The sequence below is a fragment of the Phascolarctos cinereus genome, unplaced genomic scaffold, assembly GCF_003287225.1.
Source record: "Phascolarctos cinereus isolate Bilbo 61053 unplaced genomic scaffold, phaCin_HiC Scaffold_5;HRSCAF=322, whole genome shotgun sequence".
NCBI lineage: Eukaryota > Metazoa > Chordata > Mammalia > Diprotodontia > Phascolarctidae > Phascolarctos > Phascolarctos cinereus.
This window is the reverse complement of record NW_027555958.1, coordinates 269,154,486-269,174,519: the sequence shown is the minus strand read 5'-3', so window position 1 is coordinate 269,174,519 and position 20,034 is coordinate 269,154,486. Positions and strand designations below refer to the sequence as shown.

Genomic DNA, 20,034 nt, shown 5'->3' with positions numbered 1-20,034 from the left:
GACCTTTGTTTTGAAATGTATTATGAGTAGAATGATCTGTTAATATATGTATGCAAGATAGAGTTAATAGACTGGGAAGAAAGGAGTTAGCATTTTGAACCATCTTACAAGGACTTGATTGGTACAAAGAATAGAAGTTTTTAATGTTACATTATTATGATTTTGCTTCAGCTGAAAAAAAAAGGCGAACATCTTGTACTACTAACATTAAAAGAGTAACAACTCAATTCTAAATTGTTAACAGTAGAACTTAATGTGTAAGGTAGAATACGTTGGAACTATAGATAACATATTATAATTATATATTATTATAATAATTCACAATTATTATAATTTCACTCTGATACTGGTACAAGCATTTATGCTGATACATCAACAATCCACCAAGCAAAGGAAGATGCTAACAGTAGTCTACAGGGGGTGCTGCCTTGCGTGTCCCCATGTTCACTCAATCCTGGGTAGGTTTAACTTGATGAAAGCTTGGGGTGATAGTATCACAAAGACAGTGGTGAGATTCGCTGACATATTTCCCCATGGTTCTGCTAGTCTTTGAATGGAAACATTTCCCATCTGTTAACCTCTGGGTCTGGTTATTAAACCCCTTGTATAGTGTGGAGTTATGATTCATCAATCAGCTATTCCAAAAATATTTCTGACCTTCACCCTAGATCAAACAGCTGAGACAGGCTTATCCCTACATAGATAAAAAAGGTTAATCTATAACTTGTAGATGCAGACTTGATCAAACTGATTTAATTACAAAAATATTCTCCTTCCCCTTCTTTCAGTATATTCCTATATTATGGGAAACATCCCATACACTTTACAATAACTTTCTGTTTTACTATGTATATCTAAATATACAATGATGAGAATACAGGAGTGGAATAACTTTCTTAAAGGAATTAGCCATTAAAAAAAAACTAACATTTGTATAGCATTTACTATGCATCAGGCACCGTGCTGGGTGCTTTATGACTATCATCTCATTTGATACTCACAAAAACCCTGAAAGGTAGTTGATATTATTATCACCATTTTACAGGTGAGGAAATTGAGGCAAAGAGAAGTTAAGTGACTTGCCCAGGATCACACAGCTAGTAAGTATCTGAGGTCTAGCGCTCTATCCACTGCACCACCTAGCTGTCTCAATTTTCTAATTATTGTTTGTGCCCACATTTTAGTAACCTCAAAAATGCTGGTGACAGGCATGAAGTTTATTTTTATTTTTTTGGTTTAGGCAATGGGGTTAAGTGACTTGCCCAGGGTAACACAGCTAGGGAGTATTATGTGTCTGAGGCTGGATTTGAACTCAGGTCCTCCTGAATTCAGGGCTGATACTGTATGCACTGTGCCATCTAGCTGCACCATAGCATGAAGTTTATTTAAGAAAAACAGCAGGTGAATCTTGGTCCATGAACCCATCTCAGAGGACCTTAAAGACATGTACTGATTCAAGGACCTCTTTGCTCCATCCTCCCTCTCAGAGCCATACTTAGGTGCACCATGAGCAAAGGGGGAATACTTGTGATTGAAACAGTTAGAAAACATTAGCGGCTTCAAATTTCCTTTCGAAATTTAATATTATTGCTTGAGCTGTCCCTGTGTGCTAGGCAACTAACACTGAGAAGCCTGCAGAAGTGACACAAGCAGCGCATCTCCCACCATAGAAACCTTTTGTAAAATGGTGGTCCTTTGAATATTTATTTGTAATCGTTTGATTATATTCAGGATGGTTTGAAGCTTTCCTTTAGAAGAAAACTATGCTGTTACTAAAAGAATTTATTTTTTGATTTGTTATCTTTCTATCAGTCGTGACAGAGCTGCCCATTTTATGGGACAAATTTCAAAGGAAATATTCAAGGCTTTGAAGATCCAACAGCATTTTCATTGTCCTCTATACTCTGAGTCTACAGGGAGCAATTGGATGACAAAACAAAATTCTTAAGAGGTTTGATTTGTGCTGACCCTGGATTTAAGTGACCAGATGCTCTTCACATGACTCCAATGTGTATGGGGAAATCGGCAAACATAAAGCAGAGCCTAGTGCCACATGAAATTTTCATGATGAATCGGATGCAAATGACACCTTGACCTCCAGTTACCCCATACCAAACAGATCTCCAATGAACAGATGAGAGAAGAATCATGGTCAGGCATTAATGAAATGTATTAAGTCTATTCACTAACAGTTATCAAAATTTTTGCCAGGAGACCAGGTCTACATGAAAGCCCATCAATGGGAAAAATACACTTTAGCCTTGCTGGATCTCAGGACCCACCAATACCAATAAAATTACTACCTACTGTCAAGTCCATTAGACATGTACCTTAGATATGGATCCACACATCACACTACAAAGCAATCAGATACCTCTGTCTCCTATCCTGCACCAATGTACTCCATTAGAACAAAGGGAAAACAAATTCAGAATGGACACATTGCTTGCTTTAGTCTTCCACCCCCTAAGTCACATAACAACGAAAGACAAAAGCTATAATTTAGACATCTAGTCCTGGGTCTGCAACTTCATCCAAGTGTTAATCTCTATATTCATTTGTGCTTTTTGCTTTTTTTCCCTTTATCTTACAAGTCTCCAATGTCCTCCAGAAAGAAGTGTTGGATTGCTTTGTAATGTGATGTGTGGATCCATATCTGAGGTATGTGACCAGAGCTCTCTGCCATCTCAAGGCTGTCGGCACCATCCAGTTACTCCCCTAACTGCTGTTCCAAAGACTATATATGCTATATTTATAGAGCTATCAAAAACGGATGTCATTGAGTAAAGTATTAACATTTCAAAGTAGAAAGTGTGGAAGCTCAAAAAGAAAGACCTCATTTCCTCTTCTGTTGATGTGAAGGACTCTTCCTTGAGATTAACCTCTATTTCAGTCAAAAATGAGCAGACATTTCTTTGTATTTGAGTTTGCCCTCATTTCAATCCACTTGAAAGACCATGATAGAAAACAACAACAACAAAACAAAAGCAGTTGCCTTGATCCTTGCCCTTGAGACCAACAATTTGCTAACAATTTACTAAACAAATTGTTCTTTCCTTGACAGAAACAAAGTGTTCTATTCTGCTTCCAATGACAGTTGTATATAGTTTATCATACATACTAATTTTTGCCCAATTTTATTCTTCATTTGATTACATATAATATATATTCATATATGTATATATGCATATATGTGTATATATGTGTGTGTGTATAAAACATACATTCATAAATACTAGTAGAAAGGGGCTTTTATATTGGCTGACAAAGGAAACTGCCAATCAACTGGTGCTTCTCCCTTCCATGGCTTGCAAAAAAAAAATAGAGCTTCTTTATCTGACATGTACTCTAAATTTAGTGAGTTGTTAGATTTTTTTTCTATGACAAATGTTTCTTACAGCAGTTTATCCATTCTCTTCCTTTACTTTTGTCATATTCTATCTTGAAGCTATGTACGCCTATATCTAATGTTGACTATAATATTGGATACTTCTTGAAGGCAAGGACTGTATTGATTTTTACCTTTGTATCTCCAGGCTTAGCATAATGTGTTGCATACTGTATATACTGAATAAATTGTGTTAAATTTCATTAAGGTCAAGAAAATGCAAAAGGAACAGCCTACCCTCCATAACTGCGAAGTTTAGTTAAAAAATTATAGTCGATCTTCCTTTATTTGTAGATTATCCATGCTATGGATAATCTACAAAAAAATTGTCAGTCTCTGGCTGGTTTCCCACTGATGCCCACCACATTTCCAGGTCATTGTCTCCTGTCATCAACTGGTGCATATTCAGAGAATGCAAATTTATTGTAACATAAGGAGATATATATATATATATATTCTGCAAAGTCAAATTAAAAAGGATTTCATACTACCCACTATCTAGAATTAGCTAGGCCTTGCTCCTCTTTATTAACAAGGATAACTGAGAGATGACTATCTAAATGATCATTGAAATGGCTCAAATGTTTTGCCAGCCAACAGGCACAAAAATTAGTAAAACTTCTTTTGTATTAACTACATCTAAATTAAACTTGACTTGGGTGAGCAAAAGAATAAAGAGTTATTTGCAAAGCTGTAGGATCTGGTTTGTAATCTCTTTTTCTATTTTTGGGGGGAACACCAACCCTCATGGCCCTTAAACAGTGTCTCTCCCTGGATGCCTGGGACTATGTTGTCCCTCCCTTCCTCGTGGCAGCTATGCTAAATGACTCAAAAGCAAGGGCTGAGCTTCTCCTTTTCTTTCTATGTCCCTGGTAGAGGACCCTGCACAGAGTGAATGTACAAAGGATAATGTTGACTGACTTGCTGCTGCAAATATTTTCTCCCATGTTCTTCCTTTAGGGTGGTTTACTTCTAGACTATTGAAAAATAGAAGGAGCAAAATAAAATTATTGCAGGTGCAGATTCCTTGGTTTAAAGAAAAGCAAAATCAGCATCTGGTGGAAATAATAAGGATAGTAATAGCTAGTATTTATATAGAGACTCAAGGCGTGCAAAACAAGTATTTTCACATTTGTTCGTCACAACAACCCTGGGAGGGAGATAATATTTTTATACCCATTTTACAGATGAGACAACAGAGACAGACAGAGGTTAATTGACCTGTCCAGGGTCACAAAGGTAGGATCTGAGGCTAAATTTGAACTCAGGTCTTCCTGATTCCAAGTCCCTCATGCAATCTACTTGGCCACCTAACAGCCTCTCAGCATTCAATTTGGAGTCAGACAACATGTGTTCAAATGCCAGGTCTGCAACTTACTACCTAGGTGATCTTGGGCAAATCACTCAACTTCTCCGGGCCTCATTTTCTTCATTTGTAAATTTAGCAAGGTAGAACAGATGGTCTCTGAGCTCCTTCCAGCTCTAAACCTGTGATCCTATCTATGAAGCTTAGAATGGTTCATTGACAGAATAGGACTTCCCCAAAGGGTATTTTTGCCATTGTCATGATTGGGAGGAGGGGATGTAACTTACATCTAATCCATTTCTAGGAAGTTCCTCTCAAGTATGGATCCCTGAGAAAAGCCCCAGATCTTACCACGGAAACTGTCAGAGTCAACAGAGGGCTCTTGTCCAGTGATCAGGGTGTAAATGTCAGGATTATGAAACTTCAAGCTCTCCAGAAAGGCAATGGCCCCAGTTTTTCCTCGAGTCTTCAGCACATCTAGCAAGTATCCTACGAAACAGAAGGACCATTTTATAGGCAGGAGCATGGACTAGTCTCACTACAGAATGAATAAGGTAAGAGAACCTTGTCTTTGATGGGGGTGAAAGGGATGGATCTGGAAGGGTCCCTGGAAGGGGACCATACTGTCCCCTTATTATTCTTGTATAAGGGAGGGTCAGGATTTGGTCTACCCTCCCCAGCAAGCTGATGTAACCAGAGAAAATAAGGGGCAGAAAGGGTGCTGTGTATCTGCGAGACAGTTCACCCTAGGTTTATCACGGGAATTGTTTTATAGCTACTTTTCTCACTATACTTACTTATACTTTCATATTTGCTATACTTATATGTACAGTACTATCTTGGTAAATGCTTGGGTTTTGAATTGTATCAGATACATGTTTGCTTTCCCATACCATACAGAAGGGTATCATTCTTAATCCCCAAGGAATAATCCTAGGATTTTAGGATTATATTATATATATTTATATTAATTATATATGTTATATATATATTATATTAATATATTATATATTTAGGATTATAGTTTTAATTGCTGAAAGGGCCCAAGGGTCATATAATCCACTCCTTCTCTCCTTAGTTTACAGATGAGGAAACTGAGCCTGGGAGAGGTTAAGTGATGGTCCCAAATTCATAAAGGTAATAGGTAGCAAAGCTGGGATTCAAACCCAGGACTTCTTATTCCAAATCAAACCCTCTTTTTTCTGCATTGCACTGGGCAGTACCTTTTTCTCAAAACCCCATTTTTTACTAATAAGAGAACTCTGACCCAGATTCTTTGATTTCCTAACCTACTAGAGATGAACCTCCAGTCTAGAGTAAACAGGTTTGCAACATTTCCTCATTTGCTTCAGCATTTTAGGATCTTCACTTCAAACTATAAGTTCATGGAAATATTTCAGATCCGCAGGTGACTCTCAGTATCAGACCTGGATCCAATCACTGTAGATCCTATTGCTTATTCAATCTTTTTTTTTTTTTTTGGCTAGGCAATGGGGTTAAGTGACTTGCCCAGGGTCACACAGCTAGTAAGTCTGATACCGGCTTTGAACTGAGGTCCTCCTGAATCCAGGGTTGGTGCGCTATCCACTGCACCACCTACTTGCCTCCTTAATCAATCTTATTCAGCATACATTTAGGTTCTCTGCAAAATTATACTATAATAAACGTGAAAATATATGTTAAATAATGCCAAGAGCTGCATCTTCAAATTTTAAGAGGAGAAAATATTGTAATTTTCATGTTAAACACACACAAGGACTTAGAAGAAAGAACATAGACATTCTATTTACAACATGTCTAAATGCACCTCCCAAAAGTAAATAGTGTCCACTCCCTAATGTATCATTATCTGCTTATGCCACTGACCTAGGCATACAGAGAATTCTCTAGGCATAGCTGAAATACCTCCAAGGGTATTTGCCTAGATAGACTATTTCAGGGAGATGGAATACAAAGTAGCAATGGGCAGCTGCCACATTTGTAGCCTTAATGTAGAATCTAAAGCAAAATATGCTACCAATTCCTAGAAGCCATGTCCCCAGAAGTCTTGTACACAAAATTCCATTCCCTTCCACACTATCATGTCCAGATGCTACAATGCCGGGCCTGGAATGATAACAGTTTCATGAACTGACCTGAATTGTGGAGCCCAATGCTAGGCACACAAAAGACAAAATAAATACTCATGGGCTTGACCTGGCTTGTGAGAAGGATCCCAGTCCCAGACTCTCACCTACTCTCATGGCATTGTTAGTGAACTTGGGACTGTGCAGAATTTCTTCCTCATCCAGCTGATCCAGCACCTTGGCTTGTCGGAGGTAGGGAGTTAGTCGACTGGGGCAGACATTGCGGACAATCTTAAATCGGTGGTTCTCCATTATCTCCCACAAGTTCTCCTCATCCAGGGTTGTTAGCTCACAGTCTGTGGGGCACAGGCCTGCCATTGCTGGAAGCTAAAAAAAAACAACAAAGGAACACAAGAGTAAGAAGTAAAAATAGGAGATCCAGCATCAATAAAACAACATTAAGGAAGTAGGACGGTTGTACAATTACAGTCCATGCTATTCAAATTCTTCCTCTGCATTTCTGAAATAGAAAAGGAAAGGACTGATGCAGGGGCCAAGGGTTACAATTGGTGACATTTATACTTTCTGTGCTAGCCACTAGGGAGACAAAGACAAAAAACAAAATAGTTCCTGCCCTCAAGGAGCTTACATTCTATCAAAGGAGAAAACATGTACATGAATAAGTATAGACAAAAAAATACAAAGTAAATAAAAATTAATATTGTCAGGGGGAGTTACTAGCAGCTAGGAAAGGGGGAGGGAATTAGGAAAGGCCTTAGGTCGCGTGCATTCATTGAAGTGAACTTTGAAAGGAAGCTAGGAATTCTAGGAGGCAAAGATTAGGAGAGTGCATTCCACATACTGTGAAAAGGAAGAGGGATAAGAGTTGGAATGTCTTGTGTGTGGAACAGAAAGAAAAGTCCTCTTTGGTTTGTGCCCAATGAGGAGTAATGTGCAATAAAGATGGATTTCTATGTTCACCTCTGTGTCACTAATTTTGATGAAGATGATGAGAGTGAGGCAATTTCATACAGTCTTTATAAAGGTCTCCTCTACCTAGGACAAGAAGAAATAGGCTGGAGGTCCAATTGAATGACTGAGGGAGAGAGGTTGTATACTTTCCTTTTCTGGATGTCTTTTCTTCTTGGTTTTTTTTTTAATTGGAAAAAACAACTTGCATGGAATGCATGTGACTTTATTCTTCTTTTTAAATTTCATATTCTGGATATCTTTTTTGTTATTTAATTGGTTAAAAACCATTCATATCAAATGCCATGCAACATAGCAAGTACTTCATACGCGCTGATTGACTGACCTCCTGTTGTATAGCTCTGTTTTGAAGGAGGATTGGTTAAAGATGGCCTCTTTGGGAAGGGCAGCTCTCAAGCTTCCTGCCCCTTTGAATAATGTTTATTATGAATTAAATGTAACAGCAAACATCAACAAAACAAATTTCAATACACTTTATAACTACTTACATTCCACCAAATCAATTTCAATGCACAAAATGCCCATAACAACTCATCAATCACTCTCTGTGTCCCCTTTAGTTTTCTTTTGTCTATTCATCCCCATAGCCTTACTATACACACTTTCCCTCTTAGAGAGTCTTAACATCTACCACTAGTCTTCCTGTTCTGCTTTCTGAAGCATGATTTGCTATGTGTTATTTTAGATTTGAAAAATCCTTCCTACAATATACCTTTAAATAAAGCAAGAAGATAAATGACAATCTTTTCTAATAGCCAAGAATAGCCTAATCTTCTTCTTTGAGGCCTATACCAGCAAAATGAGGAAATACAGTCACATAAAAAATAGTCACATCTAATAGCCAAGATGTGTCTACTCTATTGGACTTTGCAGTCTAGTTTTGTGCAACCATAACAGTGTGAGCGTGTGCATGCGTGTGTGTGTGTGTGTGTGTGTGTGTATGTGTGTGTGTGTATTCTATAGGATATAATCTCTTAATCTATTCATTTTTTCTAATTGTTAAAGTACTTGACCAATGGAGTTTAGAGCACTGTAGCATCACAAGATGGCTTTACTTAACTGCTCCTTAGAAATGGCAAGAATTTTTACACATGGCTTCCTTCACATCCCAGCTAAAGTCCCACCTTCAGCCTTACCCAATTCTCCTTAATCTTAGTGCCTTTCCCCTGAGACTACCCCTAATTTATCCTGTATATATCTAATTTGTACATAATTGCTTACACGTGGTCTCCACATGTGAGCTCCTTGAGAACAGAGCCTGTCTTTTCCCTTTCTTTATGTTCCCAGGCACTTAGCGCTTAGCTTTGCCAGGCACATAGTAGGTGCTTAATAAATACTACTTGACTGACTGACATATTTGGCTTGAAGAGGACTGAAATATTATGATGTACTTCGAGGCATATGGCTCTTCAGAAATGATTCTCTGGGTTCCAGAGTAGATGCCCCCGCCCTTTTTTTTTCCTGACACTGATTTGTATGTGATCAGTGGACTGGTTGCCATTTTATGGATTTCTAAATTCCAGAGATTAAATATTCCTGGGCCTTGGATTTCTATTGTCAAGGCCAAATTTGTTTCCTTGTAGTCTCTCCATTTGACCAGAAGAGGGCGCTTTAAGCAACTCTACACTGCTTAAGAAGCAGGTGTGGCAGGTGTAGAAACAGTGATAACACGATACTCACTATGGTCGTATAGTTATTTATTCTTCTTGAAAGTAAATAATAAAAAATTAAAAAATATAATGTAAAAATATAAAATGTGTGCCATATCACAGGCTTGCTCTGTATGTGAAAGAAATAGAACAGAATATAGATATTGCTTATACCTATGTAATTTTGTTTTTATTTTTCTTTTCCTCAGAATTACTTTCTTTTTCTTCTAGCCATTTTCTAGCCAGTAGAGGACCAGTTTTCAGATTTTCCAGTTGTGGTTTTCCCTTTTTCACTCCTTCCTGCTTCCCTCCCAAGTTTTTTTTTAAAAAGGCTCAGGGAAGAGAATAAAGATTAACCCTTTATATATTATGCAATAGTAGAAAGTGCTGAACTTCTATTGGAAATGCACTTGGACAAATTCTTTCCCATTTGGAACTTGGTAGCTGTCTTTCATTCCTCACATTAAAAATCTGGTCAAAGTATCATACCCCAGCTGATTTTTTCACACTCACTGTCCAAAGGGTTACACACAATTTCTAGCTTACAGTGGGAAACATCAAACTTTTCTCTTACTCATCAAGTCATAGCTTAGAGACTTTTTTTTTGGTGGTTTTTTTTTTTTTAGGCAATTGGGGTTAAGTGACTTGCTGAGAGTCACACAGCTAGTAAGTATGAAGTGTTTGGTCTGAGGCCACATTTGAACTCAGGTCCTCCTGACTTCAGGGCCGGTGCTGTATCCACTGTGCCACCTAGCTGCTCTACTTAGAGATATTTTTAGAGGCCTTCAAGATATCTTTCTCATTTGGACTAAAACTATCAACCTCTCCCAAGGAAGTTTTTCATTTCTGTGAAAGCACTAGTTCTATAGACATACCCACTACATCTCCATTTTTGACTCTTTTGTTGACTGAAGATTGATGTCAAAAAAGGTTAGAAAGGATATAGAAATAAGTTAGCTTGCTTTTTTGTTTTGTTTTTAATAAAAGTCTTTTGTCCTTACGGAAATATAGAACATTTTTATAGAAATTTGTTAATAATTTTCATTTGCTTTTCCTTCCTTTCTTTTTCTTTTTCTTTTTTCTTTCTTTCTTTCTTTCTTTTTCTTTCTTTATTAACAGATCTCTGTAAAAATATTCTTTCTTTCTTTCTTTCTTTCTTTCTTAACAGATCTCTGTAAAAATATTCTTTCTTTCTTTCTTTCTTTCTTTCTTTCTTTCTTTCTTAACAGATCTCTGTAAAAATTTTCTTTCTTTCTTTCTTTCTTTCTTTCTTTCTTTCTTTCTTTCTTTCTTTCTTTCTTTCTTTCTAAAGTTGACAGGTACAAGAGGGATAAAGTCTCTCAGCAGCAATCCTTTGTGATGGAGTTGAATTAGTCAGTCAGTCAATAAAAGATTATTAAGCATCATCTATGTGCCAGGCATTGTACTAAGGATATAGAACACAAAAGACAGTCCCTGCTCTCAAGGAGCTTGCAGTCTAGTGGGGAAAAAATCAGTGCTGAGCTCTAGATGCTCACCAAAATAAAGATCACAAAGTTACTGAGTTATATCAGCCTAATTATCCCTAAACTGCCAAGTTTTCTTTTTTAATTATTATTTTTAGCTGCACTATCTTATGATTCTTGTGCCTTTTACTTTTGTCTGTTTTTTCTTGATGATCCTGAGTTATAGTTTCCTTCTCACTTCTGATACTATTCAGCCTTATTTGCTTTCCTCATTTTGTTGGTGTAGGCCTCAAAGAAGAAATGACAGAAAAGTAGCTGAGGCACATGAGTGAGGAGCAGATGATGTTCTGAATGTGAGAATGGCATTGGTCTTCCTGCATCCAGTAAAAGACCAAATAATAATTATTAACAATAATAATAATAGCTAGCATTTATATAATGCTTTAAGTTTTGCCACACAGTTTACAAATATCTCAATTTGTCCTCAAAACAATACTCAGAGATGATGCTATTATTATCCTGATTTTATAGGGGAGGAAACTGAGGCAAACGGAGGTTAAATACATTGCCCAGAGTTACACATCTAGTGTCTGAGGAGAGATTTGAACTCAGTTCTTCCTAACAACAGGTCCAGTGCTCTAATACACTGTGCTACCTAGCAATCTTTAATTATCTATCCATCCCCATCTGAGAGTTACGGAACGAGGTGATGAACATGGCAAACTTCCACAAGATCCTGAAGCCTGCTACCTGCAAGGCATAGTAGGAGCACTTCATTACATGCTCTCATTGTTCACAGTCATGAGCCAAACTCTGGTGATTATGTTCTTATAAGTCACCTCTAGCACCTTTATCCTCAGAAAAGTACCAAGAGTAGAGAAGCACAGAAATATGATGGTACAATTGCAAGAAGACAAGTTCCTATTTCCTAAGAATAATAAATACATATCTCCTGGTTTGGGTGCTTTGCTTAGCACAAATGCATAAACCCAAAATTGGTTGGCAGGTCCACTGTAAAAATTCTGATCACAAACTGACTCAGGCTTTTGTTCACCAAAATATAGATGATATAAACACCAGTGCAAAGCACAATGAATATACTGAAAACCACAAGGCTCAGGGACCAGAGCACAAGTAGCTTCCTCAGTTCAAACTTTGCTTCTTTGGTGCTAATCACTGAATATAAAGTCACTTTACAGAGCTAAAAACAAGAATGATTTCTCCTAATTCTTTTGCATCCATGGGGATGACTTCTTGAATTCTTTTTGAGTTGCTTTTCAAATTTACATCCTTGCAAAGTCAACACTGACATAGTCATTGGAATTGCTTTTCTGAGTCCCTGTGTATTTTATATGAAAACATGTAAAAAGCATTTTTTAATCCTTTCTACTATTCTCTCTGGTCCTTCTCTAGCATAGTCTCCTATGTTCAGTCTCTCTCCCTGCTCAGTCTCTCTCATTCTTCCTCTCTTAATTGTCTTTGATTTATCATTGCTTTTTCCTCCTTCCTATTTTCCTTCTGCATCTGACTGCATGTCTTTTAGAATGGTATAGAACTCCTCTGCCTGGACTGGTCATGGATCTACCCTGAGCCAAGGGGACTTAACTTCATGACTTTCCTTTAAAGAGAGAGTTGGCAAAGTATCTCTATATATTCTCTCTTTACATTCTTCAAGACCTCTTAAATATTTAAAAATTACTTAATTGTCTAAGAGCATAAAAATATAACCAACCTTTAAATAGCTATACACACATGATCTACTGTGTGTTATCTGCAATATTTTAATCTTATTTTTTGTTTTTATATCACCTTTATTACTTTCTTTTTTCATATATATATATATATATATATATACATATATATATATATTTTTTTTTTACTTTTTAGGCAATTAGGGTTAAGTGACTTGCCCAGGGTCACACAGCTAGTGAGTGTTATGTGTCAGTCCAGATTTGAATTCAGGTCCTCCTGACTTCAGGGCCGGTGCTCTATCTACTATGCCACTAAGCTGTCCCCTACTTTCTTTTTTCAAAGAATATAAAGCATTTCATTTTTATAATTAAAATAGTGTAATAAGGATTAAAGATTCAACATTTAAAATAATTAATATTTACAATTAAATAAATTAAATTTAAATTTAAAATAATTATACAATTATACAGTGCTAATGTAACCAAAACCAATTAAACCAATAAGAAAAGTAAAATCATTATTGTTCTTGGTCTAAACAACTGAAATCATTTTAAAATTCGTTTCAAAAAATATAGCATTTAAAACAACAATTTCTATTCTCAGACAATCTAATTTTACAGCAAGAGCTTGGTGGCTCAGCAGAGACAACACTGGGCCTAGAGTCAGGAAGACCTGAGTTCAAATCCAGACTCAGATACCTCCTAGCTGTGCAACTCTAGGCAAGTCACTTAATCTCCAAGTGCCTGACAAAATGGATCTGCTGGAGAAGGAAATGGCAAACCACTCCAGTTATCTTTGCCAAGAAAACTCCCAATGGGGTCACTAAGGGTTAGATACGACTAAACAACAACAAAAATTTTACAGCAAAAGTCAAGTCTATAATCATTTATTAAATTCCCACTGTGTTCTAGGCCTTATGCTAAGTGCTGCAAATACAGAGAAAGGCAAAAACAATCCCTGCTCTCAATGAGCTCACAATCTATTGGAGACAACAAGCAAACAACTATGTTCAAATTATGTGTGTGTGTGTGTGTGTGGTATATACATAAATTTATGTGTATATGTATTATACAAGGTAGGATTTTTGCTGAGACTTGAAGAAAACCAGGGAAGCAAGGAGGCAGAGACAAAAGAGGAGAGGATTTCAAGCATAGGGAGTAGCCAACCAGAGAAAATGCACAGAGTTGAGAGGAGTATCTTATTGAAGGACAGCAAGGAGGCCAGGGTCATTGGATCATACAATACATGGAAGGGCACAAGACTGGAAAGATAGGAAGGGGCCAGGTTATCAAGGGCGTCTTTTAAAGCAAAACAGAGGATTTTATATTTGATCCTGAAGGTAAAAGGAAGCCTCTAGAACTTACTGAATAGGGAAATTACATGGTCAGATTTTCACTTTGGGAAGATCACTTTAATATCTGAGTGGAGGATGGGCTGTAGTGAGGAGAGATTGAGGCAGGAAGACCAACATGAAACTTATTGCAATAGTCCAGGAATGAGGTGATAAGGGCTTATACCAGGAGAGTAACAGTGTCAGAGGAGAGAAGAGGTTTATACATGAGATGTTGCCAAGGGGAAAGGGAAAGGACTTGGTAACTGATCAGATATGAAGTATGAGAGAGTGGGAGAAGATGAGAATGACACCAAGCTTGGGAACCTGGGAGACTGAGAGGACAGTGATGAGGAATGTTAGGAAGAGAGCAGGGCTTGAGTAGAAAAAGCATGAGTTCCATTTGGGATGTGTTGAGTTTAAGATGTCTATTAGGACATCTAGTTTGAGATATGCAATAGGCAACTAGAGATGTGAGACTAAATGTCATTAGAGAAATTAGGGCTAAATAAATGAATCCAAGAATCATTTGACTAGAGATGGTAAACAAATCTGTGGAAGCTGATGAGTTCACTAAGGAAATTGAAAGTTTACTAAAATTTAAAACTGCAGCAAGATTCTTGGGTTGCTCTGAATAAAGAGAAAGGAGCCCAAGAAAGACCCTTGAGAGACACCCATAGTTAATTGGCTCTACCCCGATGAAGATCTAGCAAAGAAGACAGAGAAGAACAGTCAGATAGACAGAAGAACTAGAATAGTGTTGAGAAAAACTAGAGAGGAAAAAGTATCAATGAGAAGGGGGTGATTGATGGCACCAAAGGCTATATAGAAGTCAAGGACAAGATTGAGAAAATGCCTCTTAGTTTGGCAACTTAGAGATCACTAGTAAATTTGGATAGAATAAAAACAGAATTACAGAATAATCCCTTTAAAAATACGATCTACTGTCAAAATAGATGTTAGATTTACATTTCTTCTAAAGATGTTTTCACTAGTTTGCTATTCACTTCTGCAGCTTAAGCTTCCTTCATTACTAATAAAACGTTCATACAAGTTGGACAGATAGTCATTACCTTTTTGGGTTTTTTTGGGGGGAAGGATACACAGTACACTAGACTAAAACTTGTTAGACCAAAACTCACATCATTGTTGATATATTTAAAAAAAAAGATTCCTACAATGATTGTAAGGAAACCACTTGAAGTCTCAGTAGTGCTGTTAACAGGTATGTTTTGGCACTCTAAGAAAAGGACAGCTAAACAAGTTAAAACAGACATAGTAAAGAATATGTAATATATTGGAGTCACTATGAATGGATTAAATATATCCAGGACTCTGTTTAAATCACTGATTTTTATACTTACCCAGAGTATGAGGCAGAATCAGTTGCCTCATCTGTAAAATTGCAATAACAATAGCATGTACCTCTCAGGGTTATTGTGGAGATGAAATGAGATAATAATTGTAAAGCACTTAGCACCTAACATAGAGTAACCACTACATAAATGTTAGCTATTATTATGATTTATCCAGTTTAGCAGGGGCCTCAGCATAGGCTTCCCAGCCAAAAATTAAAAAATTATTTTGGCAGCAGTTCCCAGGCTCTTACTACAAGAGACTGAAAATATTCCAATAACAGCAAATTGCTATGTAAACAAGTCTATTCACATTATGGTTCGATCACAAAAATTAATATCAAAGACAAAAAACCATTAAAGCTAGAAAAACATGATGAAAGAATGGCACTTATAAGAACACACACACACACACAAAAGCTCCTAATGGAGTTGCTAATATGGCAGGCACAAATGAAAAAGCAGCAAAATTGGCCACCTCACCTACTCCTTTGTTAGAAGTCCAGCCTGTCACAACCACTCTTTAAGACATGCATAGCCACCTCAACCTGTTCTCATTGAGCCCTTTTCCACTAGCTACAAGACACCCTTCTGCCAATGAAAACATTAGAGCTAATATCTAAGCCCTGACCAAGAGGAGGGTCATATTTTCCATGACCTTGACTTAACTCATTAATTACCAAAGTTTTCATGTGAGTCACATTGATACCAGAAGGGTTAAACTGCTAGTGCTAGAGGCAAGAGCTCCACCTTCACCATCACCTTGGAATGGGAGCCAACAATCTCAATTCCATTCATTTTCAGTATAGTCCTCACCCCTACCCTGAGGGTTCTAAAGAGATAACAAAGAATAATAAATTAAGAAAAAAAAGTTCAGCAACACTAACCAAGGTAGCAACTGAGTCTGACTATATGCCATACTCCACACCCAGAATTCCCTGCCTCTATAAAGGACAGAGGGAGGTGAACTTTCACAAGTCTTCTCCAGAGCTTGGTAATTATAATTACACTCTTCTGAAAATTTTTGATCCAACAACTTTCCTAGCACCATCCCAGATGTCTCCCTTCATCAATCAGCCAATATGTACTCAAAGAGTATATACTGATTTTTAAAATTAACTCAACATTTTCCAGGAAGGTTAACAGCTTCCAAAAATGAATGACAGTGCATTTTAAAAACAAAAGGAAATTATTTCTAATGCTTTGCATTGTTTTTGTTTTATTTTTAAAATTTATGAACTTAAACATCAAGAAATTAATATTTCTATATATAAAGAACAGAAAAAAGGAATTGTATATGAAACTGAGTCTTTATCACATTCAGTATGGCTTTTGTTGTTGTTGTTGTTTTGGTTGGTTTTTTTTTTTTGCTTTTTGGGGGAGGCAATCGGGGTTAAGTGACTTGCCCAGGGTCACACAGCTAATAAGTGTCAAGTGTCTGAGACCAGATTTGAACTCAGGTCCTCCTGACTCCAGGGCCAGTGTTCTATCCACTGCACCACCTAGCTGCCACTCAGCATGATCTTTTTATGTAACACAATAGTACCAATACTGTCTGCTTATCTGTGTCCTGCTTTGAATTTCTTTTTCCTTCTGTGTATTCTTTGAAGCTCTTTTCTTTTTCTTTTCTTTCTCCACCCTCTCTTTGCCTTGAATGCTCACCACCACCACCACCACCACCATCTTTAGAAGTCCTCAGTTGTAAGAAATAAGAATAGCCAACCAAAACAAGCTCATGAATTGACCATGTATGAAAATAAATGTCTCATTCTGCATTTCTAGTCCATCATCTCTCCACCAAGAGGTGGGAGACATGCTTTATCATTAATTTTCTGAAGTCAAGATTGGTCATTGCATTGAGCAGAGTTCTTAAGTCTTTCACATTTATTTCCCTCTACATTCTTATAGTCATTGTATGAATTGTTCTCCTGGTTCTTTTTTTGTTGTTGTTAGGCAATTGTCAAGTGTCTGAGGTCTGATTTGAACTCAGGTCCTCCTGACTTCAGGGCTAGTGCTCTATCCACAGCGCCCCCTCACTGCCCCTGTTCTCCTGGTTCTGTTCACTTTGGTTTGAATCAGTTCATATAAGTCTTCCCTGAATTTCTCCATTTTATCATTATGGTATAATAATATTCCATTACATTAAAATGCCATAATTTGTCCATCCATTTCCCAGATGCTAGGCACCCACTTTGTTTCCAGTACTTTGCTATAATTTGCTATAATTATTTTTCTACAAATGAGTCCTTTCACTTTGTCTTTGGTATCTTTGAGGTACATGCCTGGTGGTTTTATTACTAGGCCAAAGGGCATGCAGAATTTAGTAACTTTGGGGGTATAGCTTCAAAATGCTTTCAGAATAGTTAGGTGAATTCATAGTTATAATAACAGTGCATTAGTGTCCTCTCACAGTCCCTCCAAAAATTATTTTCCTCCCTTGTCATTTTTGCCAATCGTATGAGTATGAAGAAGAATATGAGTTGCTATAATTTGCATTATCTTATATTTAATGATTTACAGCATTGTTTCATATGGCTCTGATAGCTTAGATTTCTTGCTTTGAGAATTGTGTGTTCAAAGCAGTTTTCTAAGGAAGGAATCCAAGCTGTCAATAGCAATATGAAACAATGTTCCAAATCACTAAATTTAGAGAAATACAAAATAAGGCAACTCTGAAGTTCCACCTCACACCTTGGCAAAGAGGAAAATGACAAATGTTGGAAGGGCTTCAGGAAAACACACATACTAATGAGCTGTTGGAGCTGAGAATTAGTACAGCCATTCTAGAAAGCAATTTGGAACTATGTCCAAAAAGTCAGTAAACTGTTCATATTCTTTGGCCCAGTGATACCACTACTAATCCCAAAGAGGCTGACAAGAGAGGTAAAAGATACATATGTACAAAATATTTATAGCAGTTCTTTTTGCACTAGCAAAAAACTCAAATTTAAAAAGGTATCCATCTTGTGGAGAATAGCTAAACAAATCATGGTCTATGAATATAATGAAATACTATTGCAACATAAGACATGAGGAAGGAGATAGTTTTAGAGAAACCTGAGATTTGTATGAACTAATGCAGATTTAAGTAAGAGAACCAGAAAAACAAATTATATGATAATAATATTGTAAAGACAAAGCAATTTTGAAAAAAATTAAGAACTCTAATCAGCACAATGACCAACCCTGATTCCAAAAGATGAATGACAAAACATCCTACCACTTCCTGACAGAGAGGTGATGTACTTAGGATGGCAGATTGAGATACATATTTTTTTAGACATGGTGAATGCAGGAATTTGTTTTGCTTGATTATATTTGTTACAAAAGTTTTATTGATTCTTCCCCCTTGGGGGATGGAAGTAAGAGGAAGAGAAAGTTGATTTTTGTTCATTAAAAAAAATTATCCTATCAAACATTTAAAGACCAACTAATGCCAATATTAAATAAATTATTTGGAATAATAGGCAAAGAAGGGGTCTTACCAAACTCCTTTTATAAAACAAATATGATACTGATACCTTAACCAGGAAAAGTAAAAACAGAGAAGGAAAATTATAGACCAATTTAATTAATGAATATGGATGCAAAAATCCTAAATAAAATACTAGCTAAAAGATTACAGCAATACATTACAAAGATTATACATTATGACCAAGCAAGATTTGTACCAGGAATGCAGGGATGGTTTAACATAATTGATTATATCAATAATAAAAGTAACAAAAATCATATGATAATATCAATAGATGCAGAAAAGGCATTTGATAAAATATAACACTCATTTCTATTAAAAAACACTTGAAAGTTTAGGCATAAATGCACTTTTCCTTGAATTGATAAGAAGCATTTACCTAAAACAATTAGCAAGCATTATTTATAGTGGGGATAAGATAGAAGCCTTCCCAGTAAGGTCAGGTATGAAACAAGGGTGCCCACTGTCACCAATGTTATTCAATGCTGTATTGGAAATCCCAGCAATAGCAGTAAGAGAAAAAAAAGAAATAGAAGGAATAGAAAAGGGAATGACATAATAAAACTATTTCTTTTTGCAGATGATATGATGATATACTTGGAAAACCCTAAAGACTCAACTAAAAAGTTAATTGAAATAATTAACAAGTTTAGCAAAGTAGGAGGATATAAAGTAAACCCATATAAACCATCAATATTCCTATATGTCACCAACAGGATCCTGCAGGAAGAGATAGCTAGAGATACCTCATTTAAAATAACTCTAGATAATATAAAATACCTGGGAATACACCTACCAAAACAAGCCCAGGATCTATATGAACGAAAAAACTTTGTTACATAGAAAAATGAAAAAAAACAACATAAAAAACTTTATGCACCAATAAAATCAGATTTAAATTAATGGAGAAATATTAATTGTTCATCGGCAGGCAGTGCCAATATAATAAAAATGACAATTTTTACCAATATTTATCTATATATTCAATGCCATCCCAATTAAATTACCAAAAATGTTATTTTACAGAGCTTGAAAAAATAATAACACAATTCATTTGGAAGAACAAAGGTACAGAATATCAAAGAAACTAATGGGAAAAAAATGTAAAAAAAAGAGGGTTAGCAGTACCAGATCTTAAACTATAAGGCAGTAATTGTCAAAACCGTCTGGTACTGGCTGAGAAATGGAAAGGTAGATCAATGAAACAGAGCAGACAATCAACAGCAGCAAATGAATATAGTAACCCAGTGTTTGACAAATGTAAAGACTTTAGTTTTAGGGTTAAGAATTCTTTATTTGGTAAAAATTGTTGGGAAATCTAGAAACAGTATGGCAGAA

At 36.4% G+C, this 20,034-nt stretch overlaps 1 protein-coding gene, 1 long non-coding RNA gene and 1 pseudogene across 2 annotated transcripts in view; 1 reads left to right on the top strand and 2 right to left on the bottom strand.

Annotated features, from left to right (window-relative positions):
- CARD14 (caspase recruitment domain family member 14) overlaps window positions 1-7,141 on the bottom strand; it is a 52,115-nt gene extending 44,974 nt beyond the window's left edge. The window contains exons 1-2 of the mRNA XM_021000782.2: window positions 6,928-7,141; window positions 5,046-5,183 (exon numbers count right to left, since the gene is read on the bottom strand). Of these exons, the coding sequence (XP_020856441.1) occupies window positions 5,046-5,183; window positions 6,928-7,138 (349 nt within the window). The 5' untranslated portion in view covers window positions 7,139-7,141. The remainder of the gene's footprint in view (window positions 1-5,045; window positions 5,184-6,927) is intronic.
- LOC144457722 (uncharacterized) overlaps window positions 5,161-20,034 on the top strand; it is a 52,295-nt gene continuing 37,421 nt past the window's right edge. Inside the window, exon 1 of the long non-coding RNA XR_013487157.1 lies at window positions 5,161-5,248. This is a non-coding gene — a long non-coding RNA (uncharacterized LOC144457722). The remainder of the gene's footprint in view (window positions 5,249-20,034) is intronic.
- On the bottom strand, window positions 11,091-12,162 carry LOC110218217 (very long chain fatty acid elongase 6-like; annotated as a pseudogene).